Genomic DNA, 24,721 nt, shown 5'->3' with positions numbered 1-24,721 from the left:
CATGTAACATTACGTTGCCAGGAATGGAGTCCCTTTGTTGATTTTCTGCAAAGCAGCTGTACTAAGGAAGGCCCAGGCAGGCAGGTTTTGCTGTGTTTATACACTGTCATACAACTTCCACTGAATTTAAAAAGTTAATTGTTCTGCAGTATTTCTGGTGCGTGGCTGTCCAATATGGTCTCTAAAAGCCCAGTTTGTTTTTTAGATGTTGATAGAGGTTCTTTGTTTAGGGACAGTGCTTTTGTATGTGGGTGTGCACTACTACCGTTACACTAAAGCATATGTTCAGGAGCATATGATTACCTGGAATGGCCACATTTATCATCATCACAGGTGTTAGGCTTCTGTATCTTTCAGGCGGATTTAAGTTCCTTCTAACTGATGGAGTGTCTGTACAGAAGCAAAAACAAAAGGCAGTTTTCCTGAACTGGGATAAATATTTTTAATTCTATGCTGTACCATGTTTTCTTCAAAAATGGCTTATTTGATCTAGGGAGAAATTGTCTAAAAAGAGGAATGGTTTCTTTTCAAGCACGGAGAGGACTGATTTGATCTTCTCTGTGCATCTCTCTGTGCTTTTCTTACCTTGCGTTTCTAATTCCATCTGAAACCTCAGTACTTCCTGCTCATTGTTGAGAATTTCTAAAATCATTTCTGAATTATCAGTAACCAAGCCAGGTGCTTCTGTTTGTGAGCAGGTACTGCAAACCAGTTGCTCGATTTGTTATCGTTGATTTGGTAGCTTTGCCTACTTGGATTTAGACCAAGCAGAAAAATACTTACAAATCAAAATAGTTTTGTATTTTGCTTGCTTATTTAACCTGCACAAATTAATTAAAATAAGGTGTATTAGATCTTTTGCACTCTGATATCCTGTGTTTTTGATGTCTTCCCATTTTTTTTACAGAAATATTATTTTTAAGCTATTGTAGCTGTCAAAAGCTACAACTAAATGTCTGACTCTTGCATGATCTGCTAATTTATTAATTGTAAAACATAGTGTTTAGGAAACATGCTTCATTTAAGTGAAATGCAAGGAATTCTTTAAAAAAAAGCTTCTACTGCAGATCTATTTATTGTTTATTTTTAACAGAGTGATTGGTGCCACCTGTGAAAAACTTTGTGTTGAAGTTAACTAGCTTGAGTTTTGTGTGGACAGAGAAACCTGATGACTGTGAGAGATTTAAAAAAAAAAAAAGTAGACAAAATTGCTGGAAACCAGCTTTCTTTGCGTGTACTTAAATTATTTCTGCTACTGAACACAAAGATTTTTCCATTAATCTTCTTCCTGTTTTTCTTTGGTTACAAAGAACAGTTCATCCGTCTCTGCCAGCTTAAATAGGTAAACACGGGAATTTCAGGGGGAACAAAACAGTGCCAAGAGCTCTGACTGTAGAATTAAGGAAGACTGGACAAAGTGTTGAGGACCAGGCATATTTTCAATACTGTATCTTTCTTTGGTTCTTGAGGACAGAGAACAAGCTGGTGTTTCTGCCTGCTAAAAACCGAAAGTCACAAAAGAAACTTCTGGCAGACACACCTACACCTTTGAGTGATTCAAGAAAAGATTAACTTTGAAATTATTTTTTATCATTAGTTGGTATAGTTAGTGATAAACAATGTTTTTGGTCATATCATTGACCCAGGCCAAAACATTTTCAGTTTCAGATTGAAGAGGCAATTCTGCACAGTTTTCCCAAGGGACATGCTCTGCTTGGTGTGGACGTTTCATGCTCCTGCTGTTAAAATGAATCTCCTATGCAGCAAATAATAATGGGATGACAGAAAAAGCAAGCTAGAGGTGGCACGTCTGTCTATTCTTTTAATAAGGACTCTTTAGGAGGTGGGAGCAAGTCATAGGCTGTAGTCTCTGTTTCTTGCGGCAACAGTTAGGCTTTGACTGAAATACAAATTTAAACATGCAGTTGGGATTTAAAGGTGGTGGAATAATTTTATTCCAAGGTTAATTGCTTCAGCAATTAAGATCAGCATGTAGAAAGAGAAAATCAATCTTTTTTCTAATCTGATTTTTCTGTGCTTAGCTTCTAACTGTCGTATAATGATACGCCTTTCTTGTTACAGAGAGCTTTCAAAATTTGTTTTCCTAATAGGCATTTATAAAACATAATTGACTTGTATGTTATCCATCAGTTGTATTAGCTCTGTGTGGATTGAGCTTTCCTAGTTTCTCATTAAAGGCCTTATTCTTCCAGACTGCTTTTTCTCTTTTCCAAGCAAACTCATTTATCAGTTCTCTTCTTCAGATATGCATTCTGTAATTGCAGACAATACTTTTTAGTGGTTTGAATGATGTTGTCTAACATCACTACCCCATGGGCTCTTGCCTTACACCAGATCTGAGCATCCCACCTAATTTAGCTGCAGTTACCCTTATGTTCTTGGCCACCAGTGTTGTCTGCAGGAGATGCATGACAAAGGAGGTGCTGACCATATAGGAGGGTTTAAAACAGATTTTTGGCACAGATTTTTTACTGTCTCATATTATTCTTAACTATTTGCTCAGAGATGTCTCAGAGGAAATACGAGTAGTGGAGAGTGAGCATTTGTCACAAGCAGCAAGACATGCACTCAAACACTTGGGGATCCAGCCCCCGAGTTCTCCAAAGGTTAAAGGCGTTTCTGTACTTTTGAATTAGAATTTCTGTCCTTTTCCTACTTAGGTGTTTTGCTTGAGATAAACCAGGATATATAGTACATAGTTTTTTTGTTTGGTTTGGTTTTTAGTATGATAACTTAATTTTTTCAGACAATTCTGGGCTGGCATATCTTATCTAATTTCAACAATCTTTTTCATGCTTTATTCCACTATACTTTATATATTTCCAAATAGTGTTTTTTAGAAAAAATACTGATCTTTATGTAATTTGATAAAACTCTTGAGTAAATTGGAGTTTACATAAGGTGTCATAATTGACATGAGGTGTGTCATTAGGGTTAATACATTAATGTAGTATTAATACATTAGGGTTAATACATTAATATGTTATTAATTTTCCTCTAATTTTTGAACCTTTTGGCTGATTTGAGGTAAAACTTGCTCTGGGAGTGTCTTAAAGATATGCTTTCATAAAGGTGTGCATAAAAATAGAATTCCCACTGGAAGGAGAAACCCAAATAATTGCCACTGGTGTGGGAAAGGCCACTGTCTTTGAGTTTAATCACTTTATTAAACATGAGAAAATCCACAAGAGAGAGCTACAGGAAAGCGTACTTCTGAAAACCCATTGCACATGGGGTGGTGTTGTTTAAATTGCATTGGCTGAGGTTTCCAACTGCTGCAGGTCCTGCTGGTTGCTTGTAGGTGAGAGAATATGATGGCTCTGTGCAGTCTTCACATATGAATCATCATGTATAAATGCTAAAATGAGTAAAATAACTGAGTGACAGTTTTAAGATGACTGCTACCATTTCCCCTGGGTAAATTAAAACTACCCAAGAGAAGACAAAAGCTTTGTCATTAATTTTGAAATGGAATTCTTCTAGACTGCTTCCCCAACTGCAGGTTATAATGATAATGACAGTGCTGAGGCATCTCCCTCTTTGATGGGACAGCAGACCAAATCTTGCCAAATGCCGAATTAATGTGTTTGTTACTGCTCTGTAGGAACTTTTTGGGAACTTCGGCTAATAGTTTGTTGGAGGTGGGGCAAGAACAGGCTGAGAGAGCTGGGACTCTTCAGCCTAAGGAAGAGGAGGGGAGTCTCATCAAAGTATATAAATCCCTGAAGGAGGCTTGCAAAGAAGATGGAGCCAGGCTCTTCCTTTCGGTGGTGCTCAGTGACAGGAGAAGAGGCTATGAGCACAAACTGAAACACAGGAGGTTTCCTTTAAACATCAAGAAACACTACTGTGGGAGTGACTGAGCACTGCCACAGGTTGCCCAGGGAAGTTATGGATTCTCTCTCCTTGGAGATCTAAAAAGCCATCTGGATGTGGTCCTGGGCAAGTGCCTCTAGGTGTCCCTGCTTGAGCAGGGGTTGAACCAGAGGACCTTTCAAGGTGCAACCTCAGCTATGCTGTGAAAATCAGCTGCTGCTACTAGCAGAGACGATATCTGAATAATTTCCTTTATCACTTCACTTCTTCTAGAATCCCTAAGATTCTTTTCAGTTACTTGTTCAGACCTACTTGGTCAGACAGCCCATCTTTGTGAAGAACCTGTAATATTTTTATCTCGAGGCTTTTTCATTGACTGCTATTGACCAAGTAACGCTTACTGTCGTTTGACAGTTTTTGTTTGTAGACAGATTACTTTTGAATGTTAAGTGATAGATTAGCATGTCCTGGTAATTCAGGGCTGCTGTGTATGATGTAGCCCAGTGGGAAGCTAGTGCATTTTTACCACAATAGCTGAGTCTTCATGGAAGGCATCAGATTTTATGTATCTGGAGGTTAGAGTAGGAAAATGTCAAGTGTTCTGTGAGCAGCTTTCACATGTCACAGTAAGTAGGCCTAGAAAAAAGATGCATGTGTTCACTGTTACGAAATTGTCTAATCTTTTTTCCAGGTGACTAACATTTAGTATTATTTGAATTTTTCCATATTATTTAAAAAAACATTCTGCAACTGAAAAATCAGACGCTTTAAAGTAAACTTCTTGTTTTTGTATCATGATCACATTATGTTGGATATCAATAACTAATTTGAATGTCCACTAGTCCTACTGTTTATTAGCAATTAATATGTTAGAAATTTGCTGTTGTTAAATAAATCAGTAACATTAACATGCTGCTAAAATTTCTGTTGCCTGAAAAACAGATTATATGAACTCTTCGAGTATCTGCTTAATTCTGTGTGGAGCTATTCGTGTCAACCATTAACTACGTTACTTTTTTTTTTTTTTGTAACTATTAAACTTTTAAATCATGCTTCTTTGTGGAAGCGGGTCATAGCTTTAAATGAAACTTGTTTCTTAAAGTTCTATTTTGCAAGCAATTATTGTTAAGTAGGAAATAGCTTTTGAGTTCTGAATTATTACTTTTTAAATTATGAAGATTGTTGCTTTTCTAAAGACAAAATATGGTCTCATCTGAGAATGGTTGTAACTTTTTATTGTAAATTGGCAAATACCCTAGACGTTCCTCTGTCATTCAACTGGCCATTTTGAGGAGGCAATTTCACACTACATTGAATCAAAGTGCTGTTCAGAGATCTACTATATCCAGATTTTTTGGTGGCTAGTAAGACTACATAGTTTTGTTAAGGTGGCTAGACAATAGCTAAAATTGCTTGCTAGATGCTGTGAAATTGAACAGAAATTTCAGGGAATTTTTTCCAGCTACAACAGAATATGTGTATAGTTAATGCCTTGAGGAAAAGCTGAAAGTATGGTAATAACTGCCCTGCATGCTGTGTGATTGCCTTGCAATTGTAAGTAGTCCTTGTATGTGCTAGGTGCTGTCTGAGGTGAACACCTCAGAAGAAGCAGAAAATGCTTCTTAATTGAGAAAGCAAACAAAGTTTGAAGATGAAAGATTTAAATTCTAAAATCATGCCAACCAGCAAAATATTAAAATGTCCAAACCAGTATTCAGCCTATTTCTACATTATTGTTGGAACAACTTTTCCTTGTGCCAGTGACTTTGTTTAATGAATTTCATATTGTACGATATTAAACAGTAAGATTTATAATGAAGCATTTTAGAATTTTATATACTTCTTTCTTTAATGGTGTGTACCAGCAGTAACACTCATGGCATTGGAAAGCCATGAGTACTTGAGCGTTTGATGACTTCTTAGTGCCTGCTGCTTTGTTCTGAGTGTCTGTGAAGCAGTAGGCACTCAGAAGTCATCAAGCAGTTCAGTCATTTAATCTGTAATTAACATTAGGAATACACATGAAAGTTAGTGACTGCTGCTTAAGCTGAAAATAGGAAGAGTGGAAGTGCAAGGATTTTACTACCAATTTATACCAAGAGGTGTAAATTAAGAAAGTCATGAATGGAGACTTGTGAATTAATTAGGAAGAGAAAACTTTCTAGAAGAAATTCAATTGAGAAGATTCCTGTGTATTATACAGAATTGGGAAAGTTAAACAGTGATACAGAAAAATCGCAGATAGAAATCAAACAAAAAAACAATATTTTCATGTTCCGCTTGTCAAGGATAGATAAGAGGGAGACTTTTTAACTTATAAGGAAGGATTTATTCTTAAAAAAAAAAAAAAACAAAAAACAAAAAAAAAAACATTTTAAGTGCTTCAAGATTTAAAAAATAATTTTTTAATTTTAAAAGAAATTGAACTTTTACCAAACTCTTGTTTTTTGAGTAATATAAAAATTTACATATGCATATGTAAAAAAAACACAGGTTTCGATGTCAAATTTTGCAGTAAGATGTTTATTTTTATCAGGATTGTAGTCACGCTAAGCCTATTTTATGCTTACATCACTTAAACTTAATTTTAAATTGTTTTAATCAAATCTTTTTGTCATCAAAGTTAGGATATCACCGGATAAATTGTGTGTAAGTGAATATAAAACTAGATTCTGTCATGTTAGCCAATTATTTATTCAACTAAACTGATAGGATTTCTGTGAGCTTTTAATAATATGATGCTTAGGACTATCAGCTTTAAAAAAAAAAATAATACATTTTCTTGTTATTGTATAGCAAGTAATTATCAGAATAGATACATTAGTTGTCAGGTATCAGCTTTCGCTGTTTCTAGTAGTAACCTGCAAATTGAAGCTCCTATTTTCCTTCAGATAGGAGCACTCAGTCTCAGACAGCAAAGCACCTGAATGCAGCGTCCCACCGAGCCCCCACACGCACACCAGGCTAATACATGCAATACACACATGGCCGACTGCAAATAGATCAACACAGATAAGAAAACAACACCTTTACAGGCACCCACATGACCCCAAAGTGCTCAAATACAAATATGAGTCGCTCTAATGGGCTTACGTTCCCTTTCAGTCAGGCCTAAAGTCTGCTGGCGGGCCTCACACCCAGCCACCTGCATGCACACACTTACGTGGGTCTGTCCTGGCCCCCAGACCCATGGTCTCTGGTATCCAGCTCAGAGGCCTGTTGCCCAACTTGCTGTCTTGTCCAGCCTGAAGTTTGTAGGGGGTTACACAACTACTTACATAGATCTGTCCAGTGTCTGAGTCTAGATCCCTGGTAGATGGCCTAGAGACCCACAGTCTCCCCGGTATTCAGCTGCCAGGTCTCTTGTGCCATTTACTTGCTTATCTGTCTCAAGTTCACTGGCAGATCCAAAATATGTTCATTCAGAGAGCTCAGTTACACAGGAGATTGTTAGAATTTATTAAGGAGATTAGACAGGTTACAGTGATGAGGTGCAGGAGTTGGCCCTGTGAGCATATTGACCAGGAGCCTGCTTATACTTAAAACTGTCCAGTTTTATCTCATGCCTTTCCCATACGTGTTCCTCTTAGATTCGTCTTGATCTACCCCTTCCTTTGACTCTTCCCTTAAATGTCTCAAAAAGTTCCTCATTTGCCCCCCCCCCCCCCCCAAAAAAAAAAAAAACTTCACAGAGCTCCATGATCTTTCTGTCCTGCTCACCTCCCTCCTGCCCTCCCAACATCCAGTGAAAAGTTTGCTCTTTCTCATAAGGTCCATGATAATTATGTTTTCATTATCATCAGTTAGAGTTCTGGCTGACTCTCTTGAAGGTAACACTTGAGCGGTTCCTGCTATGGCTCATTGATCAGGGTTGTCACAGTTCTGGACTTTGTTACTATTCCCATTATCTCTAGGTTGTCTGCTGCGTGCATTCCATCACTTCTATTTCTTGCCTTTAATGCTGAATAGCTGTTAACAAGTTATTTTTACAGAAAATTTCAATTCAGATGACAAGTATTTCTTTTTTTTTTCCCCCCTCATTTTCCTTCCTTTTCCTTTCTTTGCCTTGGAATTCTATTTTTCCTTTCTGAAGTGGTTGTTACTCATTTAATAATAACTCGCACACTTGTCTTGGCAGTACTTATGTCTTCCAGTAACAAAAAATTAACAGTTCAAATGTCTGCTGAATTTGTCTGTACAATTCCATTTCTGTGTCACAAAGTTAAATACTGCTTACTTTCCTAAATACTACTGCTGATTTATCAGTTAGGGTCTAAAATTACACTAACGTGAAACATATTAATAATTAAAATATTTTTTTTCTTTATAGAACCAAAATTGCAATTTCAGCCACCACATCAAATACAGCCCAAAGTTATGAATACAGAACAGAATGGCATCAGAGAAAATCATTCAAGACATATTCCTCGCAATGATATGAGACAGCCAAGGAATGAGAAGCCCCCTCGTTTTCAAAGAGATTTTCAAAATTCAAGGCAGGCTTTGGAAAGTGGGGGGTTACCCAGAAACAGAGGTCCTGAAAGGCACAGCTCTTTAGAGCATTGGACAGATGAAAAAATTAAAAGTGACAGACATTATCCTAGAAATGATAGGCCAAAGGATTTGGGTTATCCCATAGCCACTCAACAGAGTGATATTTCTTTTAAAAAAAGGGATAACAACATGCAAAACAGAATAGGAAAAGGGGTGTCCTTCACAGAACTCAAGGAGAACTCTGCTGTTCAAGATACTACAGACAACAATAACCAGAAACGTGGGAAAAGGGAAAACCAAATACACAATTCTGAAAACTTTTGCGATAGGAAGGCACGAACAATAAATAATGAAACCTTTATGGTAAAAAGCGAGCAACATTTTGCTGTGAATAATGATTACCAACCCCCAGGTAGAACTGATAATTTTAATGCTGTACCAAATGGAGATACAGAACATCATCAGAAAGGAAGACGAGTAGGTCCTATCAAATCATCAGGACCCACTACGATTCCATCTTATGATGATAAAATTTTGTATTACAACACTGGACCCAAAAGGAGATCTGGGCCTATCAAACCAGAGAAAATAATAGAACCATCGATTCACATGGAGTATGGAAAAAGCTGGAGACCTGGGGATGAATGTTTCGCTCTTTATTGGGAAGACAACAAGGTATGCTTTTACGAAATAACTACTTCAAGTTGTACATTCAATGTTTTCTTAGATACTTGAGGGGAGACTTAGCACACCAGCACAAAGACATGGGGTTTTGTTCATAGGTGTGTATTGTGCTTTGTGGCTAGCTTCCTGTTCTGTTTTTTGTTGTTGTTGTTTTATTTTAATGAAATAGGTGGCCTGCATTCATTTCCTGAAAGTGCTTAAATTAAGTCATCTCCAAGGTGACTGTTTCTGTCATATGTGGTGACTGAGCTTGTAACTAACACATTTCACCCAAGTGCCTAAAATTTGAAGGAATGAATATGGATCTAGGAGTCCATGTTATTTCCCAAGGAACAAAAACCAAGATGCTCTGCTATCCAGAACAGTCTGTAATGGTAGATGTGTGGTAAACTTGTAGAATAAGTCAGTGTGCAGCCCTCACTACTGCAAGGGAAAACCAGAGTCTGCAGGAACTGTTAAGAAACAACAACAAAAAACCTCTTTCTTTTGTTTCAGTCATTTTAGAAAGAAGACAGCAAAAAGGATTGCTTTTTATTATCACTAGTAGACAGAAGAATTTAGCTGAAGAATTTGTAGAACAAATTAATTATGTTGCATAACAGTTCTGTTTTACTAATTTTTAAAAGCTTAAATACTTCCTCTTCAGCTGTTTTTCCAGTTAATAAGCTTTCTATTATGGCAAAAGACTTTCCTTTCATCATCTTCTCCTTTTAATTCCTTTTTTTTTTTTAAAAAAAAAAAAAAGAAAAAAAAAAAGCTTTTCTTTGATTTGTTATCACCTGTTCAGGAATTCCCTGTCGCTCCTTGGTTGTTTCTTCAGTTTTTGACACTTTCTGGTAATCCAACAACTACCTTAAATATTGCTGTTCTTGGGATAGGTTTTATTCCTACCATTTTAAGTCTTTTGTGGTATTCAAGTTTAATTTCTGTTTTACAGGAAGTACATACTGTTAGTTCAGCAACATGACTTTATTTTTCTCTCTTTTGTTTGTATGACTAAGATAAAACACGCAACAATTTTTTGTAGTGGTAAAATATAGTGAATTAACTCTATCAGATAAGAATGTATATCTTGGATGGATGGATTAGTGTGAAATATAATGGTATATTAAGGAATGGTTTCCTGTTTTGAGAAGTACTTTGTATTGCTGAGAGATGAGTTGTTGAAATTTTGGAAAGCATGAAACTTGCAAAATAAGTAGGTACGAAACTGTTGCCTGAAAAGTATTCAGTGCATTAGAGTATTTTGTTGTTAGGTATAATATATGCTGCTGCTCGCATCTAGGACAGTTTTGAACTAGTGTGATAAAATACAGTACTGAGTTTAACCATGTTAGGAGATAATGATTTCTTTGTGTCCAGTAAGTTATAAAGTGACTGAATATCTTCATATATTTATATAAATCAGTGTGCAGATGTCACAAAAACGAAATAGTGTGCTGGAAAATGAAGACTTTTTGAAGGACTGACTTTATGATATTTTAGTATGTGGTAAAATTGATATTAGTATGTACAGTGCATATATGTAAGTAGGTGCACATCAGGCATTTAAAAAAAACAGTAAAAAAAACAGTAAAAACAAACAAACAGTAGCACTTCACATATACAACATCATTTTTATTAATGATTAATTTGTCCTTTAAAACAAGTCTTTTAAATGTTCAATCTAATGTCATAAGCAGCATATATTTTCAATGAGTATTCTAAATACACGGCCCCCATCCTTGCAGGCATGGGCCATGTGGAAGTTTAATATACAAGTATCTGGTACAAATATTACTCAAAACTTAATGCTGACCAAGGTGAGGAGTAGAGGAGAGAGTAAAAGTGAAAAGGCTGTTTTCAGGCTATTTATGGTACTTCAGGTAGTATTTTATGACCTTTGAAAATTTCTCTTTTAAGTTCTACCGGGCAGAAATTGAAGCTCTCCATTCTTCTGGGACAACTGCAGTTGTTAAGTTCTGTGATTATGGAAATTATGAAGAGGTGCTTCTCAGCAACATCAGGCCTGTTCATGCAGACACATGGGTATGTGATAACAGATCGTATACAAAGATATAAACTTCATAGTCTGTACAAAATATGTAACCCTGCACAAATGAATGCCTACTTATGCAGAGTGCTAATTGCACGTGTAGAAAAATAGTTGAGGCAAGTACACAAACAAAATCTCAACTCTTAGTTGTCTATATGAATCTTCTATCTGATCAGTGTATTATCACTTAGTATTCTTCGTGTATAATAAATTTAAGTTGTATTGTTTTAAAATGACTATCTTAATCGACCTGTCAGCTAAACAGTTTTATGCATATTTTCTCTCTAAAAGTTGTGCTTACTCTATTAAACAAAGATTATTATTGTTTCATTTCACGTACATTGTATTTTCTTCTGTAAAGGTTAGGAAACAGTCTTTTAAAAGGTTTTTACTATGTGTGAATGTATGGCTAAAAATACACATCTGTTTGTACAATTTTATTTTGTATCGTGATTCTATTTGCTTCAACAATTTCTTTGCTGAATATTATGGTGGAGGTGTACGCCTCCAATCTGTTTTATAAGGTTTAGAATGTATTAGCCTTATGGAAGTTGAATTTCAAAAGGCTTTATTTGTGAATGACATGGAAATAGACGTACATCTTGGTTTAAAAAAAAAGAAAAGAAACAGGAGTGGATAGTTATTTGCTGATTACTGTTATAAAAAGCTGCACAGAAAGTATTCATATTTTGTGTGTTGAATCCTTGATGAGGAGCTGACAGTGCCTGTTTTCGCTCTTACCTCTGGTTATATAGCCATGTTAGTACTGCTGCAGAGGCTGAGCAGTCAACTCCTGTCTTCTGCCAGTGGTCTTTTAACTTGTGTTGTTGCCTGTAGCTCTCAGATGCCCATGTGGCCTCTGAGATGGCCTTTTTCTACTTAAATAGGTATCTGAAGCTCTTCCCAGCTTATGTGTTTGCTGTCTTTATGGAAATGAATGTTTTTATTTCTTTATATCCCACTAGTTGAGTTACAATCATACAGTGCTTCCTACTATATGACTGTACATACTTTGACCCTGTTTCTGGGTTGTTAGTAAGCTTTTGCTCATGCACACAGAATGGTTGAGGTTGGAAGAGACCTCTGTAGGTCATCTGGTCCAAACCCCCTGCTCAAGCAGGGACACCTACAGCAGGTTGCCCGGGACTGTGCCCACCTGTCTTTTGAATATTTCCAAGGAGAAGACTCCACAACCTTTCTGGGGCAACCTGTGCCAGCACTCAGACATGCACAGTAAAGACTTGCTGCCTAACGTTCAGAGGGAACCTCCTGTGTGCCAGTTTGTGATGGATGCCTCTTGTCCTGGCACTGGGCACCACTGAAAAGAGCCCGGCTCTGTTCTCTTTCCAGCCTCCCTTCAGGTATTTATATATTGATGAGCTTCCCCCTTGAGTCTTTTCTTCTCCAGGCTGAACAGTCCCAGCTCTTTCTGCCTTTCCTTACAAGAGAGATGCTCCAGTCCCTTCACCACTGAGGTGGTCCTGAGCTGGACTCTGTAATACATCCAGGTCTCTCTTGTACTGAGGAGCCCAGAACTGGACATAACATTCCAGATAGGGGCTCACCAGTGCAAAATTGAGGGGAAGGATCGCCTCCCTTGACCTGCTGGCAATATTTTGCCTAATGCAGCCCTGGATACTTGTTAGCCTTTTTTCATCATATTTGATGGTAATCCTAAGGAATAGTTTTTATTTTACTTTAACCCTCTGAAAATTAGCTCTGTCTGAGAACATGGCCTTGTGTTAAGTAGAACTAAGAGTGGAGTGCCAACCCGAAGCAGTGATCCTTCTTTCTGTTTCTGCTGATAGCTAATTACCTGTTCTTCCAATTCCATCTCTTCCCATATTTTATCATCAGTCACGTAGCCACAGGATGAGTTGAATCAGATGGAGTGCTTTTTCCCCAGCTTTGTTTTATTTCAGAGTTTGTTAAAGCTGACACAAGATGGTGGGAGAATGCATGGAGAGAGGATTCTGCAACTGAAATAGCATGGTCTTAATGTAATGCTGCATCCTGTTCTCGTTAGAGGCTTCCTCGGTTGTTGCTGGGAAAAAATAAAGCCTTTTAGTTCATCAGAAATAAAAGGTACTATTCTCAAGGGGCTTCTGCTCTCAAGGGAGGTTAGATGAAAAGCTTAAATTCAAACAACTAAATGTAGGTCATTGAAGTTATGCAACATAAATGCCAACCAACATCCTCACAGTAAACAAAAGTTTTATGGTTTCTTTCTGGCATCTTTTTGCTAAAAGTTCCTTTCAGCTGTAGGATTTTTCTAGGAGAAAGTTAATTAGCATCTTGCTTTTTCACTTTCCTGTGTTCAGGTGCTACCTCTAGTTCTCGTTCTGCACTTGCGGTTTTTAGTTACCCGTTGGAGTTGAGCTCTGATACTCAGGGTTGTCTTCTAAGCTGAACGCTGTTGGTTAATTTTCCATGTCTCAGTGTTCATGTTAATATATAAGTCTAGATAGCATACACAAGTGCAAAATGAGGTTCTTGTGCTGCTCAATACTTAACTCTTTGTCATAAGATTTAAGTAACATTGACGCTTCCTCTTTACAAGAGAACAAAACAGATTTTAAACCGAATTCAGTAATTACTCTTCTTTGATCAATGTTACCAGCAATAATGACCTTGTTCTGATTATTTACCCCTCCTATTTAAGAGTTGTTATGCTGAGTTTTATTTCAGTACTTCCAGGTAACTTCCAGAGGGCTAAGTCCTTCTTAGCCATGTGTACTGAAGCCTTGTTGTTACTAACATAGAAATATAATGCATGTGAGTACTAATGTTGTAATTTTCAGTGGTTTTTTTTGAAAGAGTTGTTAAAGAAAAGCTTTAGTGGGTTGGCCTAAAGGCATAAATTTAGACTTTGTGTTAGATGATTCTTTGCTGCTTTTCCCAGCACACTTTTTGGTACTCAAATATAGAATTTAATTTTTGACCATCAAAAATAAAGTGTTGAAAGTTTATCAGTGGGATAAGAGGAAAAAAAAAAACAACGCTCAACTAGTCACTTGAAAGAACCACCAAAATACCACAACCCCCCTTTTTTTGTGACATGATGTATTATTTAAGCAATAATCCGGAGCTTCTAGTACACTTTTGGCAACCTTTATAACTATCAAAAATAAGGAATTAATGAAAATTCTTTACATTTTTAATAACTTCCTCTTCACCTCTAGCTGGTTAACATTCTGCTCTCTACTCACATTGACTCTATAATATGGAACTGGACTGCATTAGTACAAAGTTTGGTTTTTTTTTTGTTTTCCCCTTCTTGAATGTAGGTCCTGTTCTGACATTGTCAGCGTAACACTGAGCTTTCCACTTTAATGGAAAAAGTGTTACTAGGTGATCTTAAGACTCTTAGATAATTGACTGTATACTGTCCATCACACAAGTTTGCCCTGACTTCTTGCCTCAGTCCCTCTGACAACTAGTGTGCTGCTATTTATCTTTCTGACTGCTGGAAGTATAGAAAATAAAGCTTTATTTTACATAAGTTAAATCAAAAAGTGGGGATTTTTTTCAATAATCACGTTCAATAGCCATATTGATGATTGTATATAAGAACACTAAAACTGTTTTTTCTTAGTGCTTGCAAAATATGTCTAAGGAATGCAATTCATAGTATTTTTAGTAACAAAATTACATTAGGATTCCACTGTTCTTTAGTATCTTTAGTATCTTGTGTGTAACGCTACAGTACTGTAACCTTCTATTTCTCTCGATGTAGCAAGGGTCACTTAATGAAAATATTATAATCCCAACAAAAATATCACCAGTAAACATTGTAGAAATAAGAACTGCTTGCTTTTTCTTGTAAAAGATGTAAGATTATACCAACAACTGAAAAGCATGAAGCATTAAGGGCCTTTCTGACTTAATTGTCTGTTCTGTGGAAAAAATTAAATAAAGTCAAGATAATACTTTAAACCTTAAGTCTTAATTTTATTCTCTAATATGTAGGATTTTTTTCCTTAGTAAGTAAAGTATATAGCCTAAGAACTAATCTTGTGACACTTTTCCCCCAAACCACATCCTTGCTTTCCCTTTCATATTCTGTATTTCCTTAATAATTTGATAGGCCTTGTACCTCCATTTGCACTGATGGCACTTTTTTTTTGTTTTCTATTGTTGTATGAAGGAAATAAAGATTGTAGTTTTTCCTCCTACATATGTTATGGCCTTATTCTGGTTCTTCTCAAAACAAGCTAGAGTTGAATTCATAGGAGCCTTTTCTGTACAGCACTTCACTTAAAAATGTTAATTATAAATTGAAATCTGTAGTTTAGCTTAGTTTCCTCTTCCTGTATCTTGCATTGTATTTCTACCTAAAGAGATAAGGCAAAAAATATTACTAAGGTATGTAAAATCCTAGTTCTTCTGTAATCTGTTTTTTGTGGAGACTGAAAAAACACTTCTCAGCTCATCTGTTTTAGGCTCTCCAATGAGGAAAGTGTTGAAAGAAAATAGGGAGTCTTGAACTATGGATAATTCACGCTGGCAGACATTTTATTTTACTTTGTGTTGATTTGTTTTATCTCGTTCTGTTTTGTTTTATTTGAGAGCTCAAATTTGGTAATGTTGTGTCTTGTACCTCACAGAGCTCTAAATATTTCTAACAGTGTTTAAATTCTCTTAAATTTAAAATCCTTTAAAAAAGTGAACCTAAATCTTAAAAGAACTGTAATTCAAGACCACCTTATACCCATCCCCCATTTCAGGTAAGTAAAGAAGTAAGCTTATATGAGCATTATGAAGGTGTTGGACCACCCACCCTCTAGTCACTAAATGGTAAAGGGTGGCTTAATGGTAGCTGTGTCCTTAGCTGGAAATGACTTTTGCTGGCTGCTGTTGCCTATCTGTTTTATGAAGATTTTGAATCTAGTGTTGTTCATGACCGTTGCAGTATCACAAATAACAACTGACTTGAAGTATTGGCTGCCGTCTGTTATGGCAGCTCTGGCTCTTCGGCATGGATGATCTTAAAATCTCGCCATGATCTTTATTGTGTTTTGTGTCAAGCAGGAAGTATTTCTATTTAAGTAATAAAGTAGGTGCAATAGATAAATGTGTCTTGGTTGGATCTCTTACCTTGCTTCTATCCTCATTGTCTGTAGTAGAAACCAGACTGTTCGGAGAACTGTGCAGTCTACTTAACCAAGTCTAATATCACTGTAGAAAAGCTGTCCATAGCTTTTCACTGTAGAAAAACTGTCCAGTTGCATCAAAACAATTCTGTATTTATAGTTGTTTGACTTCTGTGCTGTAAGAAAGTGTCTAGAATCATTTTACAGTTCTAATTACTTATAGAAGTAATGTAAGTAAATGAAGACTGTTTTTGAGGATTTGGGACTGTTCTTTGTTCTGAGTGGTGAAACATATTTATCAATTCATTTTAATCTAAAAAGTTACTACTGTGGATTTAGTTTCCACAAAGGGTTGTCTTTCCCCTTTACTGAAGCATTTTTAGATTTAGGCTGTTATTTTGTAGTGATGGGTCTCATTTTCCATATATGTAATATATAGTGATTTCAGTTGCCTTCGTCCTCTGAGTATGAAACATTACTTAGTCGATCTTCTTCTTTAAAAAATTATTTTTATTTTTTTTTTTTACTTATTGAGAATATTGCCTTAAATTCGGAGACAAGCATTTTGGAAAGCACTTATTGTAATAAATCGATCACATTTTTCTTTAGCACCTCTGTCCTCTGAGAAAGCGCATAGTTCTTCAGACTTCAGTTTCATGTATCTGTGCTGAATTCAGACAGGTGATTACAGCTGAAGTTAACTACTCCTCTGAAAGTTACTGGCCCTTGGCTGAAATGTAATAACTGACACTTAAACGTAACCACCTCTAAGGAAGCAAATTTTAGTTTTTAATAAACTAAAAGCAGGCAAACTTCATTTGAGTGGAGGTAATTTACACTAAGTGGTCATAAAACAATGGCTTTCAATTTTCCATCTGTATCATTAGGCAAATGCGTATCAGGCATTGCAGAATATGTCTTAGTCACCCACTCAAGCATTTCATATTCATTATGACCTATCCTCATGAATAGCCAGCTGTACAAATCAGATTAAAGATGCAATCTTTTTGGAGTTTGTTACTGTAAACATTTGTGATAGTTTCAATAGGATACTTTAAGCATCACGCTGTTCTGCTGTTTTTTCCTTTTGTTATTGAATGTGGCTTCATACAGTGATGATTACTTGGAGACCACACCACATGGGCTCATTAGGTTGTTTGTTCTGTTCCTCACTAAACACCTTCCTTCAAAGTGACTTGTGGTTTTGTTGCGGGATAGCATGGCTTAACCTGTTTTAAGTATTACGTTTGATCCTGTTACCATGTGATTAAAAACTCATTCTCATTTTGACACTTTCTCTGTATTGAATTTGTTGAAGTTGAACACAAGTTCTTCCCGTTAAAGTGCCGTTCTGCGTCTTGAAGCGTGTTCAAGAGGTTGGATGTGTAAAAATGTGTGGACGGGACATGTCATCTGTTTCTCTTCTGATTTCCCTGCTTCGTTCATGTTTCAGTGTACTGAGTTTGTCCACCTTTAATACTTAATACAAAGGATATGAATTAAAGAGGAAACTGGAGAAATTGGCATAGTATTTCTCACTGATTGTTCTCTAGGGAAGAGAGACATGGTACTGCAGGCTTGATATTGCAGAAGAGAAGCTATGACAACCCTAATTAGTAGTGGAGTATGTGTATATGATTCCACATCATATTCCCTCATACTGTGTACAGTACATGTTGAATTGAAGCATTATGTATGCACTGGCTTCGTTGTACAGACATGGCTAACGTCCAAGACTTATTTTTTTCTCCTTGTTTGACTTGCAAGCACTACCCATAATAATATCTGTAAACAAGAAGTCTTCCATAATGTAACAACACATGGAGTGTGAAAGCAGTTGTTTGCAGAAGAGTGATTTATTTATTTTTTTCTGCATAACTTTAAAAAGAATACGGAATTACTCTTCTGCTTTTCTGTTTCTGTTGGTTTATTCTGGTAGGGTAAATTTTTGTAAGGTTTGTAACAACAACAGGGACTCTAGTGGTACTTTCTTTTCTTCATGTTAATAGTGTCATTTGCAAGCTTCTTTCATGCCAAACAGAGACATTTTAAATATTATTGAGTGTATACCTGAGCTGGATATTATTGTTCATGTTGTTGAAGAATAGCAGAAGTTAATCAGATTTTCTTGAAACATCTCTGAAGAGCATAAGCAGATGAGGAAATGGTTTTGTCTAACAACTTTCCTTAAAAAAAAAAAAAAAAGTGTTCTCAGAACTTGGTTGGTATATCTAAATTTTCAAAGTTTTAGAGAAGTTATATTTGCTTAAACTTACACAAAATAATGTCTTTGCTAAATTAGTCAAGTTGTCTTTTTGTAAGTGTAAAACTGACTAATTGTGCATATATATATATGCATTTCCCTCTTGTTTTTATTATTTTATTTTTTTTTTTTTTTACAAAAAGCCTGAGTCAGGAGGAGATAGAAGTCATTTTAGTCTTATTCCCTTAGATGCTAGCTTCAGTTTAAGTTACGTGTATTTATGTATGTATTAGTAGTGCAAATGTAGCTTTCTCCTTTCTGTGTTTGAGGCAACTCTGTTGTCCGCAGTTTGAGCATGGGAAAGGCTTACCTTGTTTTATCATTGAACCTCTTGTGTGGTAACTGTAGTTGGGGGATTTTTAAAGGAAACTCTCAAATCAAACAAGGCGTAGGAGTCTTGAAGTCATGCTAAGAAGACTAGTGATTCAGAGAATGAAGCTTTTGTAATTAAATTACCTTTCTCAATTCTGTGCCTTCCTTATCTTTCTAACATTTCCATTCTTTCAGATTTAAAAAAAAATAGACTAAAAAGAAATGTGTAAAAACTGATTTGATTTTTCACCTGATACTTTATAAAACAGGATGTAGAATTCTGCTGAATTTAATTTCTATTTGATATAGAAAGCTTTCCTTAAAAATGTATAATTTAATTTTAAAAATGTATAATTTGAAAGTTACAGGAATGAAGAATTCATCACATATCTTGGTAAGTGGTTACAGTCACTCATAATCTTCACTATTTCAAATTAATTCATTGTTTCTAGTTTACCTAATGTAACTTTTTTGGCCATCAGAGTTCAGCTGTTAGACTTGAGAGCGTTATGTCAAAGCCTTTTCTCTAGACTGTGATCAGGACAGCCTTTAACTTTTTCAATAAACTGAATGGAAGGAGCTTTTCAAGTCTTTTACTACAAAGCTACTGCTTTTGTACTACTACAGTTGTTAGCAATTCATTACATTGTTTTATAGCGGTTTTGAACTCTAATTGAGAAGTATACACTTAAATTTTGATACTTGAACTAGGTTATGGCATTGCAGGTACAGAGCTATCATCTTCCCTAATAGTAGCACCGGAGAGAAGGCCTTTGTTATTACATTGTAGGTTTCTTTTTTTATGAATAATTCCTGACATCTAAGAGGCGTGGACTTCCAACATTTATACTACATAATCCTTGAAATACTTAGCACGCTCCATGAAAACTGTTTTTAAATTCATATGCAGAAGAATACATAATGCAGTGTAAAAAAGTAGTATAAATACATAATGCAGTATAAAATAGTAATGCAACCAGTGTCTGTTACCTGTAGCATCTGCTGAAAATTGAAAAGGTTTGCATAAAAGGTCACTGAAACTCACTGATCTCCTTCTGGTCAGGTTTTGATACTGGTTTTGTGCCCCAACAGAAAAGCATAGATAATCTCTCATACTACCATTTAGCATTTTCTTCCTAAATTTTATTGGCAGAATTTTCTGCTTACATACCAAAATAGGTTTAGCAGTACAGCAAATGCTTCGTTTTCCCTCCAGAAGTATGTGGTTTTGTTTAAGAGTGCAGTTAGTGCAAGGAAACTGAATGCTGAAAGTCTATGCAGGTACTCTTTTTGGCAATATGTTTAGGTCTGTTTCTGTGTAACCAGCATAAAATAGACCTTTCCAGAGCACAATTCAACTTGATGTTCTGAAAAACTGGATGTATAATTTATTTAAAAAAAAAAAAAAAAGGGAAAGGAGGAGGGAAGGGCTAGGCATTGTATGTAGGAGAAGCGGGGGAAATGGACACTTGATTTGGTGATGTAGCCCCAAAATTAGCATAGTTACTTGTTATAGTAACACAGCGCCATATAGTAGTTACTCTAACTGATTTCATGTTGTTTTTTTAAAACACTTTCAGTTTGTCAGTTTGTGGCTTTTCTTGCTGAATTGCTAAAAAATTTGATATGTCTGCTGGGTGAATGCTCTTCCTATAGTAGAGATCACTTCAGTGTATCTGCTTTTCTTTTAGAAACTATTAAACTGAACATTCATAGTTTTATATTGATACCGCTCAATGTGAAGGAGCTATTACTGATAGAAGTTAGTATTGCTATTTTGCTTTTAGGATATGTCATGAATGGCTTAAATATGTATTTCTAAAGAACTTTTAAAATTCATTAATGTTTTGTTTACAGAGAACATAATGCCAGTCTGCAGAAAAGAATGTTTGCATCATAAGCCCAAACTTCACAACAAGTTACAGATTTATTTTTATATGCCATAGGGAATGAAGGCAAGTTTGAATAACCTGCATGATACCCTTAAAGGGAACAGATAAGCTAGGGAATTATCTGTAGGATAATCATGCCCCAGGTTTACTCAATCCTAGCTTTATGGAAATGTAATGGGAATGTAGTCTGTTTAGAAACTAAATGAGTGCTTTGTCTTCAGAGTTGAAGAAAAGCAATGAAGTACCAAGAAGTTCTGATGTCTGAGTCCAAGTTAACTGTTGTGTTGCGGTTAGCAGTCTCAGATCCAAGTATGTAAATTCTCCTCCTTGTCCATCCATCTGTTTTGCATTTCTTTTTTTTTTTTTCTGAAGAATCTACGATTTTTTTTTTCATTTGGTTATCACATGTTTCTTGTCTTATTCAAGACTCAGGATATATGTTGTCCTACCATAATCTATTGAAAATCAGCTGTGTTTAATGCTCAGCTGGTTTTGTCACAGTTTATATTTTCAGCAGCAGAAAAAAAGAAAAAAATGTTTTATGTAGTTTTAGTTTTGTGTACCAAAGCTAGAACTTACTTATTTTACGGCTTATGTGTGTTAAGTGGAGACTGAGGCATACCCTCATAAAGATCCTTTCCCTAAATGTAAGTAAGGGAAACAGATGGCTTGTATGTTGTTGTTATTATTGTTTAATGGTATTATGTCAACCTCCTTTTAATGAATTTGTCAGTAACTTGAATTTGACCATTCTCACACTAGGAATACTCTTAACTGAATTTGTTGTATAAAAGGTTTTATACAGAGCTTGAAAGTAGATTGTAGTGTTTTATTTGTATAGTAAATCAAAATCTCACATAATTTGAGAAGCAGATGAGAGAAAGATAGCCCTAGTATAGTAGGTTAAATGTGTATGTAAATGGGCAGGAATTATTTTGGCTGTGTATAGAATGACAACAAACAATAATTATAAAATTACAGTTTAAATGGGGAAGAGGATTTATTAAATCATACAGTAACATATAGCACTTCAATTTTATTCCTTTAAGGGAAACCAAAGTTATTGTAATATTTTGTAGTAAATCTCTCAGTAATTTTTGTAATACATTTAACATTGCTATTTCTGTTACCACTGTCTTATATTGTATAATTTTACTGTAGTGTAACTAAATCTAAAAGTTTCAGAAAACCTATTGATGGTTTTGCTTATAAAAGCACTTCAGTCATAAAAAGTTGAGTCAGAGTTACTTACGGAATTCTACAATCTGTATATGTATATATATGTGTTTATGGACACGTATGTCATCTGTACTAGTTATCTAATACATGTAATGTCCCATATGTAGCTAGGTGTTTATGAGGTTGTTGAGCTAGATGCTTAAGGGCTCGTGGCTTTCAGTGCAAGAAGGATTTGTATACTATATATATACTTTACAATTGTGTATCCTGCATGTCCTTTACAGACAGAAAATAATGTCACTGTAACACTGCAGATGCTAAGAAATACCTTTGAAGCCCTGTGTAGTCCCTACTGCTGATGAAGTTGCACTTCATTATCAGAAGTGGCCAAAGTCAAATTTCCTGGGGCATGTACTAATAGAAAAAAAATATATAGATAGATATAATTAACAGGTTAATTTAATTACAGATTCCTACCAGTTCAGGATAAGTCTATGGCTTTAAAAAAAAAATAAATCCATTTGTACCGTAAGGCCATACACATCCAATATACGTGATCCTTCCATTTTGTTACAATTTTTCTGTTCTGTGTTGGTTCTTGATGCTGCTTTTAGTATAATGCAGCTGTTTCCATGCATTACAATAGGTCTTGACTAGTCTACTGATTAAATATCCTGCAGTTCACCAGCTCTGGGGGTCTATCCAGAAGTCAATACTGTACCAGTACTTTCTTCATGGGAGAGAGGAAAAATGTGGAAAAGCACGGATTTTTGTTTTGCGCTTTTTTGAATAATTTAAAGTCTTTTTCTGTATGTTCTGCAGGGTTTTTTCTCCTTACGCTTTTCTATGAATATTCTAGATAACAGATTCAGAAAAAACTTCTCATCCAAAACTGAAGAAAAAGAGCTTGCTTTAGCTCTTTCTTCATCAATTCCGCAAAATATATCTGGACATCTATCTATATGTACCTATGGAGAAAGATAGCAATGGAGGCAGTGGGGAAGGATGAAAGAGTGTATTTAGCTCACGTGTCATTGCTCTGGTTTTGTGAGTTTGGAAATGTGTATTGCCTTTCATGTGTCTTTTTATTTTTTTTTCCACATTCATTCTTGATTCAAGAATGAAGAAGTATCAGATTTGATATTGTTCTAATTATCTCTGCCTTCCTCTCACTTTATTTTCACAGATGCCATATAAAAGTACCTGTTTTAATAAGAGTTAATGGTTTTGGTCTTAAAAAATAATTTTAAATTAATTAGAAACCTGGACAACCTATTTTGACTTCTAAATTTGCTTGCAATCCATTGCAATTCCTTTAAATTTAAAAACTATAATATTGTTTAATTTTTAAGAAATCAGAGCAGCTTATGTTTGCTAAGAGAGGTAAAATCCTGAAACGTAGAACCAATGGATTCTGTACGATAAAAATGATTATGTTAGAAGGATATGAATTATAGTGGGGGCTAATTTAAGAATGCTAAAGTCCTCCAGGGAGGAGCTAAATAAAAATAATAGTTGTGCAACTTCGTGTTAATATTCTAAATTAAAAGGTTAATTTAAAAAATCTTTGTCAGGTAATTACTACATACAACATTTTAAAAAGATATGGATGTATTTAAATCAAATAATATCCTTACAGTTAGTTACATGTAGTTTCAGTCATCAGTGATACACTACTGTAATGTCTTACACCATGTGTGTAAGCATACTAAAAGTACGTTTTTCCAGAAATGTGATGCTACCCTGACTCATTTAAAGACACTTTAATAGGGCTGTGTGTTGAGCATCTGACAGCAATGAAGGGGGTTATTGCTATGCAGGTTTGGCAGTGTAACCTTGAATCCCAATTGTCCTTCTTATTCATAATTTAACTGAGAAATCAGTATGGTTATAGGCTCAGTCTAATATAGATACGTTGCTACGGAAAAAAAATTGTGAACATCTGCAGGCTGACAAAGATTATCCCTCTCAAAGATTACTCTGCAAAAGGAAGTGTTATTTTAAGTAATAAGCATAACTTGCAAAGAAAATTGATTATGAGCAAATATGTTGGATTATTCTGTAATAGACACTTCAAAAATGCTTGTCACAATTTCAGTACTTGGTTAAAATCTTTGAAAAATGTACAGTAGTGGTAATTTCTTTTATTTGTACTTTTCACACCTCACTGGATAGCAATTTTTGGAATTGTCCTACCCCTGTTCTAAGAAGATATAACTTCAAGTGTTTGTTAAATGACAATTTTTTTTTCACAAAATTCTGATTTCATTCTTAGTTCTGGAATTCGAAGAATCCATTTAAATATTCAGATAGAACATTATTAGAAGTTTATGGGAATACTATAGGCACTTCAAACAATGCTTTTTCTTCCAAATATCAAATACGTAATAAACTGCAATTTTAAAGATGAAATTTAGCTTTTTGTAGGAAATTTGTGAATTTTTCATTATTGTTCTAGTGTGGCTTGTTTGTTTGTTTGTTTAATATATCTGGAAAACCCTATAGTCTATTTTTGATTGATTTGAAACTGCAAAGTCAATACTTAAAATACTCAAGGAGATCAACACTCTGTGATTAGGCAAAAGAAACAGGTTTTTAAGAAACGGATTTAACTAACAAAACAAGAGATCACTTGGTGTGTTAACAGCAGTAGGAAGCTGTTGCCAGCAAAGTGAGCAGTGCAGAGAAGCGTAAAATCTGGGCCAGGAAACGGGAGTTGAAATGCAGATGAAAGAGTAGTTCATTTTTCAAAGAAACTAACACTGTTCTACTGAGTCCTACAAGTTTTCCATGCTCTGACTATGTGGATGAAGTTAAAATCGTAGCTTAAACTGAAACAGTGGTTTGACATTACTGAAAGAGAAAATGTCGTATGCTTGCTTTGGCTCCTGTCTCTTCTCTCTCTTGTGATTCCTGGCCTCATGCTGCTCCT

At 35.4% G+C, this 24,721-nt stretch overlaps 1 protein-coding gene across 2 annotated transcripts in view; it reads left to right on the top strand.

Moving 5' to 3' along the window:
- The window catches only part of TDRD3 (tudor domain containing 3), a 110,888-nt gene that overhangs the window by 73,933 nt on the left and 12,234 nt on the right, over positions 1-24,721 (top strand). For both annotated transcript variants that reach the window (XM_080577038.1, XM_080577037.1), the window contains exons 11-12: positions 8,168-9,006; positions 10,918-11,043. In XM_080577038.1, the coding sequence (XP_080433164.1) occupies positions 8,168-9,006; positions 10,918-11,043 (965 nt within the window). The remainder of the gene's footprint in view (positions 1-8,167; positions 9,007-10,917; positions 11,044-24,721) is intronic.

This window comes from Anser brachyrhynchus (genome assembly GCF_964034855.1).
Source record: "Anser brachyrhynchus genome assembly, chromosome: 1".
Classification (NCBI taxonomy): Eukaryota; Metazoa; Chordata; class Aves; order Anseriformes; family Anatidae; genus Anser; species Anser brachyrhynchus.
Note: the sequence above shows the minus strand (reverse complement) of the source record. Positions and strands in the feature narration are given on the sequence as shown.